The sequence below is a fragment of the Podarcis liolepis genome (assembly GCF_965112155.1).
Source record: "Podarcis liolepis genome assembly, chromosome: 3".
NCBI classification, from domain to species: Eukaryota; Metazoa; Chordata; class Lepidosauria; order Squamata; family Lacertidae; genus Podarcis; species Podarcis liolepis.
In genome coordinates, this window is record NC_139557.1 from 99,528,169 (window position 1) to 99,550,837 (window position 22,669).

The 22,669-nt window shown below is 45.4% G+C and overlaps 1 protein-coding gene across 4 annotated transcripts in view; it reads right to left on the reverse strand.

Moving 5' to 3' along the window:
- Positions 1–19,225, reverse strand: part of SERTAD4 (SERTA domain containing 4) — a 31,164-nt gene extending 11,939 nt beyond the window's left edge. The window contains exons 1-3 of one of the 4 annotated variants that reach the window (XM_083494712.1): positions 18,953–19,225; positions 4,535–4,781; positions 578–693 (exon numbers count right to left, since the gene is read on the reverse strand). In XM_083494712.1, coding sequence (XP_083350838.1) covers positions 578–693; positions 4,535–4,766 — 348 coding nt within the window. In that variant the 5' untranslated portion in view covers positions 4,767–4,781; positions 18,953–19,225. Of the gene's footprint in view, positions 1–577; positions 694–4,534; positions 4,782–4,998; positions 5,318–5,452; positions 5,739–18,952 lie in introns of those variants that run through there. The other 3 variants (XM_083494711.1, XM_083494714.1, XM_083494713.1) reach the window with 3 other exon arrangements.
- Positions 19,226–22,669: the final 3,444 nt, after the last annotated feature.

Here is a 22,669-nt window from a genome sequence, read left to right on the forward strand (position 1 = left end):
GTAAACGGAATCCATTCCGGAGCCCCGTTCACATCCCGAATGGAACGCAAGATGCAACGGCGCGGCACGTTTCGCCGCTTCCGCGAATGCACGTGACATCATTTTGAGCATCTGCGCATGTGCAAGCGGCAAAATCCGGAAGTAAAGAGCTCCATTACTTCTGGGTTGCCGCGGAGCGCAACTCGAACGAGCTCAACCCAAAGCACATTCAACTTGAGATATGACTGTACGGCTGTATAAGCGTTCAGGGTGTCTATATCTGATTGTCGTAAAGAAAGCAAAAGTGACAGCTATTCAATTCATCATACTAGTTGAGTGCAAGTGGAGGGAAAGCAGATACAGATATACTTAAAAACACAAAAAACAAAAAACGAAACAGGAACTGAAATATGGACATAACCCAGGTAGAGTATTTTCAGATACAAGCAGTGGAACACAGTAGAGTCTGAAGGCCCACAAGGGTGCCGCTCTGCTGAAGCTAAGCCGTGCCTGGGTTGATTGCTAGCTGGGATCCACATGTATGTTGCATTCGGCTTCCAGGCAGATGGCTTCCTAAAGATTGCTCTCTGAAACTTACTTTAGGTGTACAGCTGCTGAGTGGGGGATGGAAGTCCTCTTCTTCCACATATTTCCTTTTAAAGTACGTGATCTTGGATGTTGTTACAGGATTTGAAATTCCTCTGTGGTGAGATCCTGTGAGAAAATAAATAGCATGTAGCAATCTGTCTGAGGTCCCCCCCCCCACTCCAAAAAAAAGTAGAAGAAAAACCTTATCCGTTTCTTCCCCAGTGCATCAGAACTCTACTACATATTTCTTTATATGCTTATACAGCATTAACAAAACAGAAATTTAGTTTAATAATAGTTTTTGTGAGAAAATGCTGTAGGCAATGAAGGGTTGTGCTGCAAGACCGTTTAGGAAACAAGTCTGTTTATTTAAGCACAGTTGTCACATGAGCTTAAGCACCCTCTGCATATTTTAATTCAAGGAAACATTCATTCTGTCTGTTCAAGCCATTTGAAAAACTGCAACGTTCACGACTACACTCTGTAGTAGTTCGAGGAATTAGACAGGGCTGATTAAGTTTAATGCATTGGTAGTATAAGTATTAGTTGCTAAAGATTTATAAGTTTGGCTTAACTTTCTTGGAAAAGGCTAAGACAACTCTCCAAATTATTGGGAAGGAGAATTATTAACAGATGTAGTTAAGTGGGCTGCTACCTGTGAAAATTAATGCTACGTTAATCAAGAATTTGATTTTAATAACTAAAGTGCCAGAGCTTTTTTTAGTCACCCCTACCCCCCAAAAAATTCAATTCTTAACAACAGTACACTTACATCACCCTCCTCTGGCAAGAAAAAAATGCTGGGCTCATGGGAAGACAAATCCAATTTGTAATTTATTTATCAAATAAGCATAATTTGCTGTAATAACCAACTTGGGATGGTGCCCTTTAAGCCCAATAGAAAGGAAGTTATTTGGAACAGGTAGCCAAAAATGTAATTACTTTGAGCTCTTTTGAGACCAGTGGATACTGTAATCTAGCCTGGGTCACAATACTCCAATCAAACCATATGCTACCATTGAGAGTGAAATTTTAATTACTGCCTAGCACTTAATATGGCCACCTGTTTGGAGTTTATTGCATTTTCCTCCTAGTGTTAATTTCAACCTCCAATAAATGATGTGCAAGACAAACCGGGTGGCATCTAGTTTCCTTTGCAGCAGAACACTTCCAAGTCTACATGTGGCATGTTAGTTAGTGACTTAGTTAGTTAGTTAGTTAGTTAGTTTATTAAAAAAAGACTGTACTGACAATTAGCCAACAAGCTCATGCAATGGCTGCAGGCAAAATATAAAAACATTTAAGCAATCACCAGTATTGAAAACTAGCTAGTTCTACAGTTACAATTATCAATTTAGAATTTTAAACTTATCCTCCCCCCCCCGGCTTTTTCTCAAATATGTTTAGAACCAGGCCTTTTTAGATAGCCAAAGAATGGCATTTCAAAGCAAAGCAGACTAAGGCTGCATACACACCATATATTAAGAGTGCACACACCCACACTAAGAATCCTGGAAACTATAGTATGTTAAGGGTGCTGGGAATTGTAGCTCTGTGAGGGGTAAATTACAGTTCCCAGTATCCTTTCGAGGGTGGGTGTGCTTTAACTGTATGGTGCATGTGCAGGCTCAATGTCTCTAAACGCGCTGAAGAAAACACAATTTGCCCTTCCACATCTATAGTTACTTGTAAGTAAGGCCTAGCAGAGTGTTTCTCAAACTTGAGTCTCCGGCTGTTGTTGGACTACAGCTCCCATCATCCCTGACCTGCTAGCAAGGGATGATGGGAGTCGCAGTCCAACAATAGTTGGAGCCTCAAGTTTGAGAAACACTAGCCTAGCGTATCCAAGTTTAGATGATCCAGTTTAGATGATCATCTAAACCATGGCTAAAGTGATCAGGAATTATCTCTTTGGGTAATTTTGGGCTCACGCACTCCCCTCTCCTTTCAACCTTCTTTGTATTCAAGAGGTGGCGCCCTAAAAGCCTCCAATTTTATTTCATAACTATCCACAGCTCCACATTTACATCAACATCTGGGGAGTTTTAATTTTAAGCAGAATTATTCAACAAAACTGGATCTGTCCTATCTTGATTGATTTTAAGTAACTTTGGCTAGAATAAACCACAATTCCACCAGCAGTTCCATACTTCTCTTGTTGTGTGCATAAGAATAGAACGAGAGGGGATTATCTAGACCAACTTCTCATTTAGACCAACGTCTGACAACTGGATGGGGCTGGTGGGGTTTGTAATCCAAAACATCTGGAGGGCACCAGGTTAGCAAAGGCTGGTCTAGACCATGGGACCATGATGTATTCAAATCTTCCCATAAATCATAGCGTTGTGCCTGAAATCCGCAAAGTTTTGCCCTGAACTCAGATTGCAGATAGGACATGTTGTGGAAACCTAGGGCCTACCTGTTACATGTTATATTAATTGTGCAGCTTGAAGCATATGGGGGGTGGCAATTTAATCCTAGGTATGTAGGAGCAGGGACTGGATTTTCATGTGCATCAATGGGTACTTTTTTCTATGTTGTTTTGTAGTGAAGGGGTTTTTTCTCTCTCCAGGATTGCACTTGGGAAGAAAAAGGTTAGACCTCCCCTGCCCTGTTGACTGTGGGCCCAGTGGAAATCTCCCACAAGCCATGCCTAGGTCTACATTTAAAATATATATATATTGACAGCCACCCAGTTGACATAATGTGTAAGGCCTTCAGCTATGTGGAAAGGATACCCTGTGTGCACTAAGAGACTGCAAATACAGAAGACTGGTTCTCAGATGCATGATGAAGTAGTAAAATCATCTCTAGACCACATCACTTCAGACTGCAGGTAGGAACTCTTGTGATTAAGTTCACGTCCATTCGCCACTCCCTGGGGCCAAAAAATAAAGTCCCACCAAAAAGAGGCATGTCAGGGAGAGCAATGACCTACAGTTGATCTGAATAGCATCCCAGATTATCTACCTGGAGTCTCTCTCTCTCTCTCTCTCTCTCTCTCTCTCTCTCTCTCTCTCTCTCTCTCTGTGTGTGTGTGTGTGTGTTACCTTGTATAGAGGAACATCAATTGTGTTAATTCCTACCCCTAGCCTGAAGTAGCATCATCTAGACACAGATTTGTCGCTTCATCTTCTCTCTGTGAGGACTATGCCTCACAGACACTCTTTTGTCTTTATTATTCCCTCTTATGCTCTGGGACTCCTCTGTACCACCAAAAGCAAGCTCTGGGATTTGGTGAGTCTCTTTGATTTTTTTCTTTTCTTTTCAAAGCCAGCCACTGCAAAGCATCTTTTCCCATCCAGTTTGAGTCAGGGCACCTTCAGTCTTTGTCCCACAGTTATCTCCCACACCGGAGGGGCTCAGAGTGAGATCTTAACACCTGCAAAAGTGTGTTGGAGCAGGTGGCGCAAAACTAGCCTCCCCGGATAACTAAAATGCTAATCCTTAAGGCAGTTCTAAGTGGCTGCAAAAGATTCCTGCGCAAATGCTTTTGCCCTGACACTTCTCCTTACAGAGCAGAGCAGCGGGAGCAGCCCTGATAACTGAACAAAGCCTTCAAGTGCAGAGATAGTGTCCTTCTTGTGTACCAGAGGAGGACAACAACAATGGGAGGTTCTTGTCTTCAGACCTGGCCACCAGCTTTCCAGGAACATCTTGTTTGCCCCTGTTGGAAAGAGGATACTGGACAAGGTGGGCATTTAGACCCTTATTCAGCACAGGGTTCACTGGGTGACCTTGAGCCCCCAGTCCCTCCCTGACCTACCTCGAGGGGTTGTTATGAGGATAACACGGCGCGCGCTCAGAGGGGAGGCCATATATTGCCCACATCTCTTTCGTGTAAGCATCCAAGGATGACTACTGACTTACACACACACACCCCACTGTTGTGATTTTGGAGAAAGAAGCCGGAGATGGTGGTTTGATGCTGATGCAACCGACTGCAAGCCCTGAGCCACCTCCTTACCTGGCGCCGGGGGCTGCCCAGCCGCTGCCCTGCTGTCGTTGCTCGGTGGTGGCGGCGGCAGCGGCTGCGCTTGGCCCGGGTTGCTGCTGCTGCTGCTGGCGGCGGCGGCTGCATCCGAGGCGGGGCTGCTCTTGCTGCAACAGCGCGACTCCCACAGCGGCTGGAACTCGGCGGCTCCTTCGGAGGAGACAATGGGCTCGCAGAAGCTGCTCAGGGGCAGCACCAGAGTCATCGCGGCGCCTCCGATCTGCAAGTGGAGACAAAGGTAGAGCGCGACCCGTCAGGTCAGGCAGGCAAGCAGCCGCCCGCCCCTTGCCCTGCCCTGCCCTGCCTTGCCCGAGTGGCAGCGGCATCAGCGGCCATTGCGTGCCTGCGCCCCGCAGTCAGCCTGGCATCTGCCTCTGCCACCGAGGGATCCTCTCTCTCTCTCTCTCTCCCCAGCCTCTTGCTTTGCCTTTTCTCACCCAGGTTTTGCCCTCTCGCACTCACGCGCTCCAGGTTTCAAGCGCTCGGGAGCATTCCCCCTTCGCCTTCTTTATCTTCGCTTGGCACGGATTCTGGCTCACACTCCCGGCTGCCCTGGGACCACACACGATCCTGCTGAAGGAGCGCGCGGGGGGGGGGGCACCAGACCCAAGAGCTGACCTTCTCCGCGCGCCCCTCTCCAAACGCACTTGGTTGGAAGTAAGTGCCGCGGATTCCGGGGGCCCTTACTTCCAGGTAAGTGAGCTCGGAGTACCGCCGCAGCCCCTTCCACTCGGAAAGGCAAGTCTTCTCCCCACCCCACCCCTCCCCGCCGCCTCTTGCTTGCTTGCTTGCTGACTGGCTGCCCCCCAAATCCCTTCGCCGCTGCTCTCTGCGCTCCGGCTCAGCGGCGATCCCCTCTTCCTTTCCTGAAAGAAGAAAGTGCCAACAAACCGATCCGAGGGATGCTCGCAGATTGCCAGACGATCACTTTATTCTCTCCGCATATTCTGCCGGTCTCACTCGCGCAAACACAGCGACCTCGCCAACGACATTGCCTGCATGTGTTTCTTATGTGTGGCAGGCAGGCAGGCAGGCTTTTCTTTTTTTCCCCCCTTCCTTTATTTCCCCCCCCTTTCTTTCCCCACTCCTCCTACTCCTCCTCCCTTCTTTTTTCCTTCCCCAAGCGAAACAGAGCGAGACTCTTAGGTAGTTGTTTCCACCAGCCCCGATTGGGCTGAACTGGATCTGCCTCCAGTCAAAACACGGAGATTAAGACAGAAAATTGGCTCCGGTTTCAAGCCGTGAGTTGCAGTCCCACAGGAGCCAAGCACAACATCAGTGGAGCAAGTAGAATATTAAACAGGAGCAGGGACTCCGGGGCCGGAGCCAGGCTGTGTGAGCTCTCCATCCAGTCCCATAGCAGCGAGAGAGCGAAAGAGGGAGAGAGAAAGAACTTTCTGAAAGAGACAGGCAAACCGCATCACAATGCACTTTCTACAATAATTCACCTACTCTTTGGCACAAAAGCCAGGCGCCTCCCCCATCTTCCCCTGCTCTCTCCAAGAAACAAGAATTTTTGTTTTCTTTCCATGTATTTCTCAAGTCAGGACCACTGCAGGAAGACAACAGGGTCCTCCAAATTCGGCGGGGGGGGGGGAGAGAGAGAGGCAGAAGTTGGAAAGGGAATGGATAGCCAGCAGCATGTTACAAATTAAAGTCTGTCTGGACAAGATTGATGAAGCAGGAGGTCAAGACTTAGAACAATAAGAAATAAGAAATATTCGAGACTGGTTGGAGAAGCCCCTTGCTGTTTCAACTGAGTGAGAGGAGGGGTTGCAGTTGCACATAGCGCTGGGGCCAAAAGCGAAGGACCACCTTTTTGAAATTCCCACATACAAATAGTTAACAGATCAAGCCTTGTAATATTTCCACCGGCTTCTGGATGAAAAATGTGAAAAGGCTACTTAAGTGCTCCAGATTTAGCAGCGGGGCTCCTTAACCTATTCTGTTGTCTCTAGCAGACTGCAAAATTGTCATTTATCCATGGATTCTGCTGCATTTGGAAGCTATGCGTCTGAAATATATTCCTTTCTTTCTTAGGGAAGTCCATCCTCACTCAAACTACCCCCAGCAAATCAGTCACAGTTAAGCCCCTTTGAAATTGATGGGGCTTAAGCTACTCACCACTAACTTGATCCACACTGATTTCAATAGAACTTAAGTATCACTAAATTTCCTGCAAGAGAGATCCACATATTTTGGGTTTTACTATTTGTCTTACATAAATTTTAAATAAAGTCAAGGGAGCCAATTCATTAATGGTGAAAACAGAGGCAACCACATTTGAAGCTGTAGTACCTCCCTCACTGAACCGATTATTGCTGTGTGACCCCATTTGTGAAGTGGCTAGATCCACACAAACTCTCTAAAACACTGCTGTTGGATGCAAAGGTTTTTTCATGATGGTCAGTCTTCAAAGCTGACTTGAGTACCTCCATTTTGGTAGAGTCAAAGCAGTATAGCTTTTCAAACACAAACCACAGAATTGTAGAGTTGGAAGGGACCACAAGGGTCATCTAGTCCAACCCCCTGCAATGCAGGAATCTTTCACCCAATGTGAGGCTTGAACCCACAACCCCAAGATTAAGAGTCTCATGCTCTACCGACTGAGCTATAGTGAACATCATAAAGAAGAGTGGATAAATGCATAGAGACCTATTTTACTTCATACATGCGTTGCCCTTGCTGCATCAGGCCTAATAAAGATCTTATGCCTTGCATAACAGCTCTCTAGCACAAAGGGCACGAATGGCACTGTGGTCTAAACCACTGAGGCTCTTGGGCTTGCTGATCGTAAGGTCAGCAGTTCAAATCCAAGTGACGGGCTGCCAACCTAGCAGTTCGAAAGCGTACCAGCACAAGTGGATAAATAGGTACTGCTGCAGCGGGAAGTTAAATGGTGTTTCCATGTGCTCTGGCACTCGTCACGGTGCTCCATGCACCTGAAGCGGTTCAGTCATGCTGGCCACATGACCCGGAAAAGCTGTCCCTTGGCCTGAAAGTAGAGATGAGCGCTACATCCCATAGTTGAATTTGACTGGACTTAACCATCCTGGGGTCCTTTTTTACCTCTCAAGCACACACATTTTGTAGGCAACACACTGAGAATCCATTCCTCTAAACTGTTTGATTGCTTCTGTAACTTGGCACACTCCTACTGAATTCAATGGGACTTCTTCCCAGTAAATGTGCATGGTACTGCAGCCTTAGTGAGGAGGTGAAAGAGAAATATTATGGAAGATTGCAAAAGGTGGTATTCAGAAATACCGGGGGTGGGTGTTACAATAACTTTTTGCATACAGTAGCTTTTTGCATACATAGATTAATCCAAAACAGTGGAGAGTTTCGGAATCTATACATGTTAGAACACCTCTGCTGCTCCAATGCTTCCGGCTTTTTAGTTCTTTGCTAAGTAAACACTGAGAAATCTTCAGTGCCAAACTTTGCTCAATTCGTTACATTTATCTTCGTTGTAATTTTTTTGCAGTCTGCAGATTGTTGTCACATATCAATTTGCTGTTGTGCACACTGTCCCACTTTATCATACTAACTTACACAGAGTGCCATGTTGTTCCTAAGGAAGAGTTTTCAGAAGCCAACATGAACTACTTACAGTTATTCACATCGCAATCAATGCATCCTCACTCATAAGCAAGCAAGGCCATTTCATTTCACTGGGACTTCCTCCCAATTAAGGGTACATAATGTTGTGCATCCAAGAAACCAATTCTTATTTCCAGGAGTGTCTACAACCACTACTGATTTCACACACAGAAACCACCACCAGAAAATATTATTTTAATTGCCCACTGCTAAAGGCTGCTGCATGAACAAATGCAGAAGATTGAGCACTAGATTCCTAGGGCACCTCCACAAGTTTTTCTAACCTGTCTTCTGAGCAGCGAAACAGCAGCAGCTCTTTGCATGGCTGATTAGCAAAAACCCCAACTTAACATACTTCAGTTGCACTGCACAAATTCTCTTGCTTTGTTTGGCTAGTGCCAGAAAGGGAGAGGTCCCAGAGACTGTCCATATATCAGCTATTCCAAAAAGCTTTTCAGCAACAAGTGCTGGCGTGCCAAACCAGTGAGCAGAACCTGATCTTAGATCCTTATGTCAAACTTACCTAAAAATAAGCCTGCAAGGGGTTTTTGCCCAGGAAACAGGGCAGAGCTGGAAGGCCCAGTCCCATTTGCAAATACATTGCAATTTTGGAAGCGCAAGTCGCTGCTTGCGCCATTCAATTTACCAAGGTGTCATGGAATCAGAAGGCAACCTGAACCACCATACTGCAACACATTTAATACATTATTGCAAATAAGCCTTCTCAAGACTGTGCCTGGTGGATCAAATTCTATATTTATGAAATAATTGTAGTAAAGTGTCATGATTTGTTAAACCCCACACAGAACCCTTCTGGATCAGATGAAGAGCTTACTTGGTCCAGAACCAGGTTCCCACAATGGTCCACCAGATATTTCCAGGAAGCAGAACCTAAACTAAGAAATTGACCAGATTATAGAATCATAGAGTTGGAAGGTATTGTGGGGGTTGGTCATGTAGTCCAACCCCTACAATGCAGGAATATTTCTGCTCAACTTGAGGCTCAAACCCACGACCCTCAAATTAAGAGTCTCACTCTCTACCAACTAAGCTATAGAGATGTTTTTCAGCCATAAGATTCACAGTAATTATTATATACTGCCAAAACATCTATTCTTATGAATTAAGTGTATTTGAACATAGCACCTGTATATTGAGAAAGTAAAGGGGTGCATTGAAAGATACTGTTGGGCAGCTGGGGTGCAGCTTTTTCCTCTTAGCCATGCCTAGGGACAATCACCGTCCACATACTTTGTTCTGTAGAATTCAGCAGACACCTTTGAAGACTAAGCCAACCCCTTCATCTGCCAATCAGTGGCCCACATTCTGTCTCTTGTTGGGATGCAGCATGGGATTAAATTTTAGGCTTTTAGGCATGTGACAAAGAAAGAGAATGATGGAAGCTACTTATTGCACCTAAAGATTTCCATTAGTGTGCCGTATAGAAAGTTGTTATTCGACTTCAGCTCCATAGTTCTTGACATTTAGTTATTTACTGGTAAGGCACCGCTATCCTTATTTGTAATGAAAGGGTGGGAAGTCAGTGCACTACATATTTTCTGCAAAGAAGTGTAACATAAAGCCTTGATTTGTGGCTAGATCCAGGCTTCAAAATCCGTTTGCAAAGCTTTGTGTGGTATGGAAACCAGACCATTTTTATTTTTTATTAAATCCAGCTCTTAATCCTTAGGCTACCACAGATTTTCCCTGTTGCCAGCTGAATGCATGCATTAAGAGAACACCCTGAGGCATCCAAAGCAGCCTGAAGGTTAAAATGTCAGACTCCTCTTGCATTTATGCAGTTCTACTCTGTAAGAGGCTACTATGCAGTGCTATACTGTTCCATTTGCTCACTATTCCTTCAGCAACTACTCCATTTTCACTCACTATTCCTTTGGAGTCATTATGATGCTAATGAGAGAACTGTAATGATGCAATTCACAATGTCAATGAAAAAGGGTCTTTATGCATTTCCAGAATGCCACTAAAACAGAAGTTAAATTTAAAATGCTTGTTACAATAATGCTGCAAATCTGACTAAAATCCCTAAAGGCCAAAAAGTAAAGGTGGAAGCAATGCCTGGTATTGGCAGGGCCTCATTAGTTACCCTATATTCTGTGGAAACAGCATGTGGTATTGCTAATTCTGAAACTCTTTGATTTCTTAGTTGTATGAAGCCATTATGCTTACCTGTGCTTATAAGAAAATGCAATGAGATTTACATAGCTGGATGGAAGAATATTTATTTGTTAACAGTTTGACAGTTCTAGTCATTAATTTATTTTATTTTAAATTTATAATCTTCTTCCCAGCCCACTAGGACCCTAAAGCCAGCTGCAGACTCAAATGCATTAAAATATGATCAACAAAACATAATGGTGACGCATCATTTTATTAGGTGACATACAGTTGGGTACCATGTGAGATAGTGTCTTCACAAAATAAGAAGCTGGTGAGAGAAAGGCAGAGATGGACAGCATTCAAAACTCCCATTGTTCTAGGTGCATTTTGTGACAGGGAGTTTCATTAGCGCGAGCAGTTTCTGAGTTCTGGGCACAGTACTGTGCCTAAAATTTCAGAATAAAACTGAAGAGTGGAAGGAAAGGAGGAGCTCTTTTTGCCTCCCCACTTCCAGCTACTCTCTGAAGACTGGAGAAGAGACTCTTTTAAGAATATTAGGGGGGCGGGCAGGGGATGGACTGGACCATGTGAAAAATGTACATAATATTTTCGCTGCAGTTCATTCATTTTCAGCTTTGTATTCTTGTTATTTAAAAAAGCACGCCTAGACATTCCATTGTTGCGTCCGTAACCTAGGTTTAAGGTGCCATTCAGCTCCTAGCTTTCATATCTCAGTTTCTAACACTGAGGATGGATTATAACCTTACTCATCCAAGTGGTCTGGAAACAATCCACAATGTCTGGATAATTAGAAATGTGGGTTTGTGGGATTAGTCACTGAATAATCAAAGATAATTGTGTTGAATTCTGAAAACTATGTATTACTATGGATGTGTCAAGAGCACCAGTAGGTGGTGTTGTTTTTTAAGCAGGGAGGGTCTTCTCAATTCATTTAGAGTTGGGGGTTGGGTATCACATCCACACTATATATTTAAAACACATGGCTTCCCCCAGAGAATCCTGGGAACAGTAGTTTATTCCCCACAGAGCTATAATTCCAAGCATACTTAACTACAGTTCCCTGTATTCTTTGAGAGATGCCAATTGCGTTAAGCATGTGGTGCGGATGTGACCTCTCATTTTTTGCATGTTTACAGTACACATCATGACTAATGAGGAGCACTATAAGGTACAAAACTGTGATGCTGCACAAAACGGTACATTCTGTAGCAATGGGAAAGTGAATTTATCTATGTGCCTTTGTCCATCTACAAGGGGTCACTCCAGACTGCCACTTAAATTGACACAGGGCCTGGGCTGAATAGATTCAAACTGAAGCTAGTTACTAGTAGGCACTTCAGCCTTCTATTTTAGGCATAAAGGAAAGGAGACAATTGTCTTGCATCACCCAGTCCACCAGACACACGCTTACACACTCTAGCACCCTAAAGACTAGCAGAATTTATTATGGCATACCGCTGTGAGTTAAACCACAGAGCCTAGGGCTTGCCAGTCAGAAGGTCAGCGGTTTGAATCCCCGCGACGGGGTGACCTCCTGTTGCTCGGTCCCTGCTCCTGCCAACCTAGCAGTTCAAAAGCATGAAGTGCAAGTAGATAAATAGGTACCACTCTGGTGGGAAGGTAAATGGTGTTTCCGTGCGCTGCTCTGGTTCACCAGAAGCAGCTTAGTCATGTTGGCCACATGACCCAGAAGCTGTATGCTGTCTCCCTCGGCCAGTAAAGCAAGATGAGCGCCGCAACTCCAGAGTCGTCCGCAACTGGACCTAACGGTCAGGGGTACCTTACTTTTACCTTGCATGTGGTAAAGTTGGCTTTTATCCAAAAAGTATATACCAGGCATTTGCCATAATAAATCTGTTAGTCTTTGAAGTGTTGCAAGAGTCCAGGGATGCTTATATCTTACATGTTAGTTTGTTCTTGGTACCTTGATTTCCTTTTAGCAGGTACTTGGGCTCACTTTCCTGGGTTGCCATTTCTACTTGTGCACCACTGTACCATCACAACGGAAGAAGCTGTGTCTGATGTAACTATTTACAATCTGTATGAAATCTGAGAACCCTGGTATTATTATATTTCCTCCTGAATTCAGGCACTTCAGGCATGGTGTGGCATCCACTATGAATAATAAAAGGACATGATCAATTTGGCTATTCATTGCAGGAAACTGCTTTCAGGCAAGGGTTTTACTTGATCTCACATCCAATGTATTGTGCAATTCAACATGAATGTAGAATTTTGCAGTGATTTCAGAACCACACCTTCTGAGGATCTCAGCTTTTGTTTTGTTTTTTAAATCTTCATCCTATCTCCAAAGATATAAGTGGCAGAACGTGGGGTCAATGCATAATTCATTGTCAGAAGAAGCCAATATGAGCAGGGGTAATCAGAACCACTGAAGTTCTGTGTCCCAAATCCTCTTCCCAGACACAGTCCATAAGCCTATTCAGGAGAATTAGCAAGATCAAACTTTGCCTGTACTCCTGGCATAGATTAGCCACCAGAGAGACCAAGGCTGTTTTGATGAAGAATGTGGGCCCAAAGCCAGACTGAAATGGATCCAGATAATCAGTCTCATCTGAGTGCCTGGATTGTATGGCAACTCAAGCACATTGCCCAAGAAAAGAAGATTTGCTAACAGCCAAAAGTCACTCAAATCCCTGAGGTCCAAAGTAGGGGTATTTAGAAGTGGTCTCATCACTAATCACTTCAAGGTAGCCAGGTAACCCCCTCTTTCAAGGAGACACAAGTCATTAATTACCTCCTAGACTTAGCCAGTGATCTCTCCTGCTACATATTAGTTAGCTGTGGTCTAAACCACTGAGCCTCTTGGGCTTGCCGATCAGAAGGTCAGCGGTTTGAATCCCCAGAACAGAGTGAGCTCCCGTTGCTCTGTCGCAGCTCCTGCCAACCTAGCAGTTCAAAAGCACGCCAGTGCAAGTAGATAAATAGGTACCACTGCGGTGGGAAGGTAAACGGCATTTCTGTGTGCTCTGGCTTCTGTCACAGTGTTCCATTGCACCAGAAGCAGTTTAGTCATGCTGGCCTCATGACCCGGAAAGCTGTCTATGGACAAATGACAGCTCCCTTGGCCTGAAAGCGAGATGAGTGCCACAACCCCATAGTCTCCTTTGACTGGACTTAACCGTCCAGGGGTCCTTTACCTTTTTTTACCTAGTCAGTAAGGGAAAGGTTGAGAACACAAGTATTTGGCCAAGTACCTCCCCCCCCATCCCCCCATCTTCAGGCCTAAACAATAAATTCATCCAACAAATCAGGACTATACACTGTACTGGAGATGTCCATAGGATGGATTACAGGAAAGTAGCATCCAAGTCAAGATGAACATGAGCAGCTTTTACCTTTGAAGTCACAGAGGGACCACCTACATCACTTTGCAATACAAAGTGGAAAAAGCCCTGAACCACTTGGAAAACTCAACTGGATGGCACTGCAGTGGAGGCTGAAAGGTGTTGCTTCTTGGCTTTCATCACCACAATAGAACAAGCTCCAAAATGAGCTCTTACCTGTGTTTGGTCAGACTCCAGTTCAAATTTTCTGTCACTGGCATTCGAGCCACCCCCACCCCCCACTGCTTTGTAATAAATAATAAATTGGGATAAATAAATCAGGAAGATGAACAGGCTCTGTTTAACAGGAGAGATTGCTTAGGAAAGATTGTGTCAATTGCCAGGGTCACCTCCATATCCCACAGAGAGAGTTAGGCTTTGACAGTACCAGCCATGCTAACTGGGAACTCCCTGGTGGTTTTAAGCAATTGATCTGAATCCATCAATCTCTGGGGGCAGACCCTCCTAATAGTTCTATCCATGTATAAGAGAATGGTAGGCAGGAAGTGAACTGACAATTACACCTTCCATTTTCAGATCACCAGTCTTCCTAACCAGTTGAGAACACCATGTCTAGAGTGTCACTCACAAGAAACATTAAGCCAATGACACATTAGAACAGCCCCATGGTTGTCGAGTGTCAGTAACAAAAGCATGGTGAGGGGGGGAAATAGTGGATATGAAATGTTTGTCAAATCCTTGTGTTTACAGTAGTTATAAAACAATAATTTAAAAGATGCAGGTTGCCCAAGTGCATTTTGCAACAGAAATGTGTTTCATACGAGAAAAGTGGGAAATTAAAAGCTCTAGGTACAGTATTATTACGCACTAGCCCAAGTTTTAAAAAGTGAGAGGTGACTTCATTGTCTAGGCCAGCCTGAAGAAGAGCAAGTTCACCCTTTAGTTAGTTTAAAGGCAGATGGCCCAATAGGAGGTGATAAAAGAACAAAGAGGTGGAGGAAATGGTAAAGTGAAAGACTAAAGAAAGCAAGGCGAATGTAGACATATGTGAAAGATAAGTTACACAGGTTCTTTAGTTCTCCCATGTCAGTGCTGATCTGACTGGCAACATAATTATTACTCAATTCATTCCTGTTAAGTACTACTCTGGAAATGTAGATAACGACTGGATTACACTTGTATTATGTTCCAACACCAGCATGAGGGTTAAAATCTAGTTCGAACATTGAATCACCAGTCTAGTTGCCAACTTCAATATCCTGGAGAAGAAGAAGAAAATAAACTACTGATCTTCTAAAGAAGTCCAGTGTGTCATTTTCATCACCCCCCCAGCTGTTCATTTTCCCCACCCCCAAAAAAGAAATACAAACGATTCACTGGTTCCGTTGATGGTTTTAGTGCAAGAAAAAATATGAAGCCAGTGAGTGAGCTGTATGAGTGTATAAACCCCTCCGGAAGAGAAGTGTTTAACATCATCTTTCACTATTTATGAAATTATGTTACTTAATATTTTAAATTTACAACTACTGTGCTAGCATTCATTTAGATAAAGCAGCTATGCTTTTTTTCTTCTTCTTCAACAAAACAACAACCAAAAACACACTTCTGGCTAAATATTGTTCTATTTTGAATATATGCATATCTCAGATTCCCTACCCCCCACCTCACCCCATATATGGAACTGCATTATATGAGTCCAGCCAATGATGCTTTTACCTTCAGTGTTCTCCAGGTTCAAATACAAGCCCTTACATATATTTTTTTCTGGACATGAAAGGAACTGGATCTGAGTGGTCACACATGTGAAACATACACTACTACTTTTTTCATCTTATACCACAGATGCCTTGAAACTACTTTCTTGAGGCTATCATTTTGTTTCACTGAGAAAACAAATCATTCTGGGATGTTTTGGGGTTGATTTTCTCTCTCTCTTTTTTAAGAACCTGCATTTTGTGTTTCTAGTATTCCAAAGTATGGCCTCAGGATCTCATTACTACTCTTCTGGGATCCCTAGAAACAGCTGTTTTAAATAGCTTGATTTCCTGCACTTTCTTTTTAAAATGTTGGGGGGTTAATTAAGTGATAATTAAGCAATGGGCTGAACTAATTGGCATCACTCCCATTCAGTTTTCTTAGAAACTACCATTAGGAAAAGATATAACATCAATAATCAAAAGAAATAGAGTGTGTGTGTGTGTGTGTGTGTGTGTGTGTGTGTGTGTGTGTTACATCAGGAAAGAGAGACATGGCAAGTATTAAGAAGATTGCTCTTAATCAATCACTCTAGTTTTTCAATACTACATTGGTATCTAGTATTTACTTCCTTGCTGAAGGTGGAATAGAAAGGTCACCTCTTTATGATAGTTTGGAACATGAATTAATTTACATTATGAAGATTTTTGCAAATGCATTGTATATAGGAAGCTGGGCTCCATTTGGGTTTATGGTATGATGAGATATTAGCCAAAAACCTGTCAGTACTTTGAGAACAGTAAGTTGCTTATATATCTCTAAGACTGTTAGGAAAGCCTCAAGTGCTGACTGCCTCACTTTAACAGCCATACTAATGGCAATGCTGATATTTTTTAGATTCAGTATGTTCTTTTGAGTTCAGATTTTTAAAAGCATTCTGTTTACCACTTACATGTTCTTGGATTAATTTGTGACCAGATAATCCTAGATTCCCCCTGCTTCTACACTTCATGGACCCAAAGTTGCATGGATGACTAATCTTCATGTAACATTTTTACGTGGAGGTATTCAAGCAATGTGCTTGCTTTAAAAAGTCTATAAAAACACAGAACATTTATGTGGGGAATAGTCCTAAAATAACCTAACCTGCAAAACAATTGCATATCAAGTGGGAGAAAAGTTCTGGCTGTAATATAGTGCATCTTAAGTTTTCACATCGCTGTAATTAATATGTATTGTTATTGTGCTGGAATGGTATAAAACCTAAAGAAATTGGGTCAAGGAACTCCGAGTGGGTTGACAAAGCAAACCACTCCTCTTAACAAAGACCTCTAAAATCACAAGATGGTTCTCTTGATTCTTTAATTATTCTTTTAAAAAAGAACTACCAATTAAGGTTGCCTTTCCAACTGACTCTGAACCCTAATGCAGCAGTACACAAATGTCACTGGTACAATAAATTAGATGTTTTATGGGTTAATTACATTGCCGCCTTCTCTTCTGTCCACTGAATAATGCAAACAAAACCAAAATAAGTGTTTTGAAGCAAAAAGCAAGTTGTCTTCACTGTAGCCTGTGCTACTTTCCATGAAGTTTAAGAGCTATTATTATACTTTTACAAGGATCCTTCTAAGGGAAATAAACACCAAAGGTAGGATTCCAAGGAAATGACTCACAAATATTGGCAACAGGCTTCCAAAATTGAATCCAGTCTTTGCAAAAGTCTGCAGCAGCTCACTAACCCTTCCTAGTTCAAAGTAGGCACTGCAAATGAAAATAGGAGCTGCTGAAGTGACTTTTTAATGTTCCCACTTCTGTATTCCCCACCCTCCAACTCCCCACCTCAGGGGCTTTGCTTAAGTTGCCGTTTTCAGCTCCAAGTTGGGGATTTTTTTAATGATTGAGTCATTGTGGCAACCGGGGAAAATGGGGATCGTTTATCTTCCTGTGCTGAAGCACTGCAGCAAAATATTGCCGATAAACACCTCCACAAATTGGCGAGGACGAAAGGTGGACAGGGGAGGGGGGCTCAAGTAAAAAACCAGGTAAACACCCATAACCCTTGCATAGAAGCGCATGGAATGAATGAAGGAAAGTGATGCTTCCGAGTTTTCTTCCGCTCCTAATTTATTTACACGGCACAGTATTGGAGATCCTTGCATTAGAGGAGGGGAAAACGGGGAAGGGATAGGGGCAGCTGATACAGTCCACATTTTTGCAAGTGGACCAAATGAGCTCAGCGCCTTTCGCCTCCGGTACGCTGCCTTGCTTGTTTTTCCGTCGTCTGCTTCAGAAATCCGCCTCTGAATGCAAACATCCAGCCCCTTGGCGCGTTTGCATTGGCCAGCTATTCTCCCCCCTATGGGTTTCCTGCACAAACGGCGCATTCCAGCTGCAGATTTCTACCAGACCACCATTCCCCACACCTGGTCCTGGCCACGACTGTTACCCACCCCCAAAACCCCACTGAAGGCTGTGGACACCCCCCCAACTGCATTTTTACCCAGCACATGAAATGGGTTCGCCTCCATACATCCCTGCTGGAGGAATTCAGTTTGTGGTATTGGTGTGTGTTCACACGTGCATCGGGGAGGCAAGATACACGTGTATCTTAATCACTGCACACAGAGACACACACACCCCTCTAGCCATGAGAGGCTCTGCCAGCCAGTCACAGAGAGCCTGAGGGGAGCAACTCCTCGGCTGCTCTCTCTCCACCCCACCCCCCAGGGATCCTGCTCATTGTATCCGCCTTGGAGCATAAAGAGCCATCAGGAGGAGGATGCTTCAAGGGAGGGCTGGCGAAGGGGCGCCTTGTCATTACAACTCAAGTGGCCCGGTTATTTATAACCCCGCGGAAAGAGTCGGGAGCTTCTCCCTAATGGAGAGCTTGGCACGGCGCGCGCGCGCGCTCTGGTGAAGGAGGGAGAGAGGGCGGGAGGCGGGAGGGAGAGGCGAGGGCAGAGGAGGAGGAGAGCGGCTGGTTTCCCGCTACTTTCACCCTTCCTCAAAAGACGAGAGGTTGCCAGCTCCCGCCGCCTCCACCACCACCACCATCATCACCCCTTTCTCCCCGCCCTCGCCCCCCGGGCAGAAGCTGGGGAAGAGGTCGCCACGGCGCTGGCTGCAGGGAAGAGGCAGCTGGCCTCCCAAGGTGGAGACCCCACACAAACACACGCCGGTCACCTCAGTATCTGCCTCCCCCCCCCCGGCCGCCCCACCTTCCCCTCAGGAAAAGGGCGCCAGAGCCACAGCCGCTGCGTCATGTCCCTCCTTCAGGCGGTCACTTTTGAGCCTCAGCTTATTCCTCTTCCTCAAGCGGCTTGGAGGGTCTCTCTCTCTCTCCCTCCCTCCCTCTCCCCCTTTCTCTCACACACAGCCTTCCCCGCCTCAGCTGCCTCCTCCTCCATCTCCTTCCCCCCTGTCCAAGGCAGCGCCTGAAGAGCCATCCCTGCGCTGGGAGAGAGAGCGCCAGCGCCGCCGGAGCGAAAGCGGAGTCCATCTCAGGGGCGCCCTTTTAACCCTGGGCAGCAGCAGCGTCCCCCGCCGCCCCAGCTCCTTTCCCCCCTCCTCGTCAGACGCGCTTCGGGGGCCACGCCGGCCGCTTCACCCCTCGACCCAGACCGCAACACCTTCTCCTTACCCCGCGGCTCTTTGCGTGGCTTGGGAGCAGCGGCTGCGGCTGCGCTTGCCTCGCTCCAGGTCCCGCCGGCGGCCTCTCTCAGGCTTTGCCCTCAGTGCCCGCTGCTGCTCCTGAGGGTGCGAGGGCTGCCTCCTCCCTCCCGCCCTCGCTATAAGTGTGTGCAGGCGGCTGTTGTGGTGGATGATAATGAAGAGAGTGAGAGTGAGAGGCTCGCTCCCAAAGCGAAGGAGCGCGTGAAACCAGTCAGTCCTGTTTCTGCACATTCATGCCCCCCTGAATGAATAGTAAAAGATTATGTGTGTGTGTGTACACGCTTATACTGTATGTTGTGTGTGCGCGCGCGTATATATATATCTATATTATGTGCTCTCCTCAGGATGCCCCCAGGGTTAGAAGAGGAATAGTAGAGACGCGAGAGAGGCGCTGGAACTGGCTGGCTGGCTAAGCAAAGCAAAGCGGGGAGAGAGTGTGTGAGGAAACCTTTCCCCACCTCAAGAACACCTTTAATAAAAATTATATAATATAAAACCCTCTTTCTCTCTCTCTCGCCTTCCTCCGCTCCGTGTCCCGCTAAGGCGAAAGGGCAGCCACCTTTCCCTCACGCCACCCCCCCCCTCAGGTTAAAACCCCCTCAGTCAGCCTCTGTCGCCCCCTTTCCCCTCTGAATGGCTCCCCCTGCCACACATGGGCTGAGGGCTTAATTTGCTCTCTCCTCAAGGAGGCCATTGTTGTTTAGGGGGAGAGCCTGGCGTTTCCCGCCCTGCCGCCCTTTCATCCTCCCCGAGCCAGCGCGCCATTGATAGGAAACAGATGAGGCGCTGCTGCGAGGCCAGGCAGGAGGAGGCCAGGTGCCGCGATCTGGAGGAGGAGGAGGAGAGCTGGAGGCTGCCGTTGCGTCTGCCTGTGAGGCAGCAGGAGACCTTTCAACGCCAGATGCTGAGGGAGACCCTTCATGCCCTGCTTTGTACCTCGTGGCGGCTTCCTGCACCATTGCCACTGCTCCCTGCTGGAGACTGGGCACTGGGTTAGGCGGTAGAAGAAGGACGACGTCTGGTCCAACCCAACGTGGGTCCTTTTGGTTTTCTGGCGGGAAGGCGACTAGGTAGGGCTGCATTATTATCAGAAAGTGGTCCGCCCATTAGAGCAAACTAGGGTGAAGGGCAACTGGTGAAGTTCACTCTGGTTATTTATAGGGTGAACTTCACAGATTGCCTGCTGTTTAATTGCCGTCGTTGATACATGCTGCATCTCTAATGAATGCACAACGAGGCAAAATGTGCTCCGAGTCTGGGGAATCTACGGGCATTTTCCCGCAGTGTAGGTTGTGCTAATTTAAAATTCTTATCCTGGGGGCTTTGGGCAGGTTAAAACATATTTCCAGCCAAAACCGTTCCAAAAACATATGGAAGACCAACAAATCTCCAAAATATTCGGCCCCCAAAGGAAGGTTTCACTGGGGTTTGTCAGTGAACTGTTCTGTCACTGAACTGTATGATTTCTGAGCTACCTTTGTTTTCTCAAGTCTAAATCATCCAGGAGTCCACAAAACAAGAAGCATATGAAGCACTGCAGCTAATACAATAGCGATTATGACTCGCAGACCATTTATTTCATTACTTTAAACCAGTGTTTCCCAAACTTGGGTCTCCAGCTGTTTTTAGACTACAGTCCCCATCATCCCTGACCACTGGTCTTGCTAGCTATGGATGATGGGAGTTGAAGTCCAAAAACAGCTGGAGACCCAAGTTTAGGAAACAGATTTAAATCAAAGGGTAAATTATATTAAAATTGTGAACTGCCCTGAGATCTTTTGATGAAAGGTAGTGTATAAATTTAGTTTAATGATGCTGATGATGACGACATCAGAACCACATTACAAAAATCTGTAGATTAGCACATTAAGGATTCCTGCACATTAAGGATTAGGAGTCATTTTCTTAGATGCATTGAACTATGATAGCATCAGATATATCATAACATCATGCAACAGAGTAGGTGAGTTTTTAGTCTGTTTTACCAACAGTATAGGGCTAGGCTGCATTATAAGGAGAAAGGAGATACAATGATCTAGTATCTATAAATGTGGTCTTTAAATGTGGTTATACTATGCTTTTCAAGCATGAAGACAAACCAATAACAAAAGAATAAGAAAATGAATATCAAAAAGGCAAATATTGACTAGCTTGCCAAAGTCCACTATAGCATTCTGGCATAGATGGGTTCCTAGAGTTGTTAAACGTAAGGGATTTTTCTGAGGTCACAATTAAAGTTTTGAAATATTTAGCAACAATACATTTTTATATAGTGCCTCAAGTGTACTGCTCAGTCAGGCACTGGAGGGGTCTGAAACACAGGATGGAAAAATCAGACAGCAGAGCAAATATCAAGTTTGGGGAATTAGCATCTGCAAATATGCCCATTTCAATTGTACACTGATTTTATAGAATTATAAAAGTTTGCATCAGGCATTAGTTTCACCGCTTGGTCTTACTCTCCATGAATTTGTCTAAATTTGTCTTACCTTTCCCACCCCAACCTCGCCACAGTGATCCATGCGACGGTCACCTCCAGGCTTGACTACTGTAATTCGCTCTACGCGGGGCTGCCCTTGAAGCTGTCCCAGAAACTCCAGCGGGTGCAGAATGCTGCAATGAGGCTCCTCACGGGGTCTCTGTCCTGGGAGCATATTCACCCAGTGCTTTTCCAGCTGCACTGGCTCCCAGTGGAGTACAGGGTCAGATTTAAGGTGCTGGTTTTGACCTTTAAAGCCCTTCACGGCCTAGGACCCTTGTACCTACGGGACTGCCTCTCCCGGTATGCCCCACAGAGAGCCTCAAGGTCCATAAATAGCAACACCCTAGTGGTCCCGGGCCCTAAGGAAGTTAGATTAGCTTCAACCAGAGCCAGGGCCTTTTTAACACTGGCTCCGGCCTGGTGGAACAGTCTGCCTCATGAGACCAGGGCCCTGCAGGATCTGATTTCTTTCCGCAGGGCCTGTAAGACAGAGTTGTTTCGCCTGGCCTTTGGTTTGGAGCCAATTTGAGTCCCTCCCCTCTTTCTTTTTCCTTTCTCCTCCTGTGATGAGGCTGCATTTTAATATTTTATTCTTTCAATATTTTAATATTGTATTTTAATCTTGTTTTTAAGTTGTATTCATTCAACTTGTTTTTATTATTGCTTGTTAGCTGCCCTGAGCCCAGCCTTGGATGGGGAGGGCGGGGTATAAATAAAAATTAATTATTATTATTATTATTATTATTATTATTATTATTACTATTAAACCTAAATGGGGCCCACCCATGGGACGAGGTGAGGTGACCACCTCAGGCGGCAGCATCCATAGTCAGCAAAGGAATGTATTGTCCACTGCTGCAGCCAAGGTGGCAACAATGGCTGCAGCTCACTCCTTAGAGCCCTTCCCAGGGCAGCCCCCCCCCCATGCTACTGCAGCCTCAGTGAATAGGAGACACTGCTGGTCTCCTCCCACACTTAAGAGAGGAAATAGTGGGGGCTGCTCTGTGGGGTCTCCTGGGCTCTGCACCCGCCCAGTGTTCTTCAGAGCAGGTCCTTTTCCCTCCGCGTGACAGCCTTTGATCCCCACTTCAGCTGTCTGGTAAGGATGATTTTATCCCCCCCCCCCTTGCTCCTGGATAAAGATCTTTATCCTCCCCCACTGAAATATACTCAGAGTCGCAAAGTGATTTCATGCTCTTTATT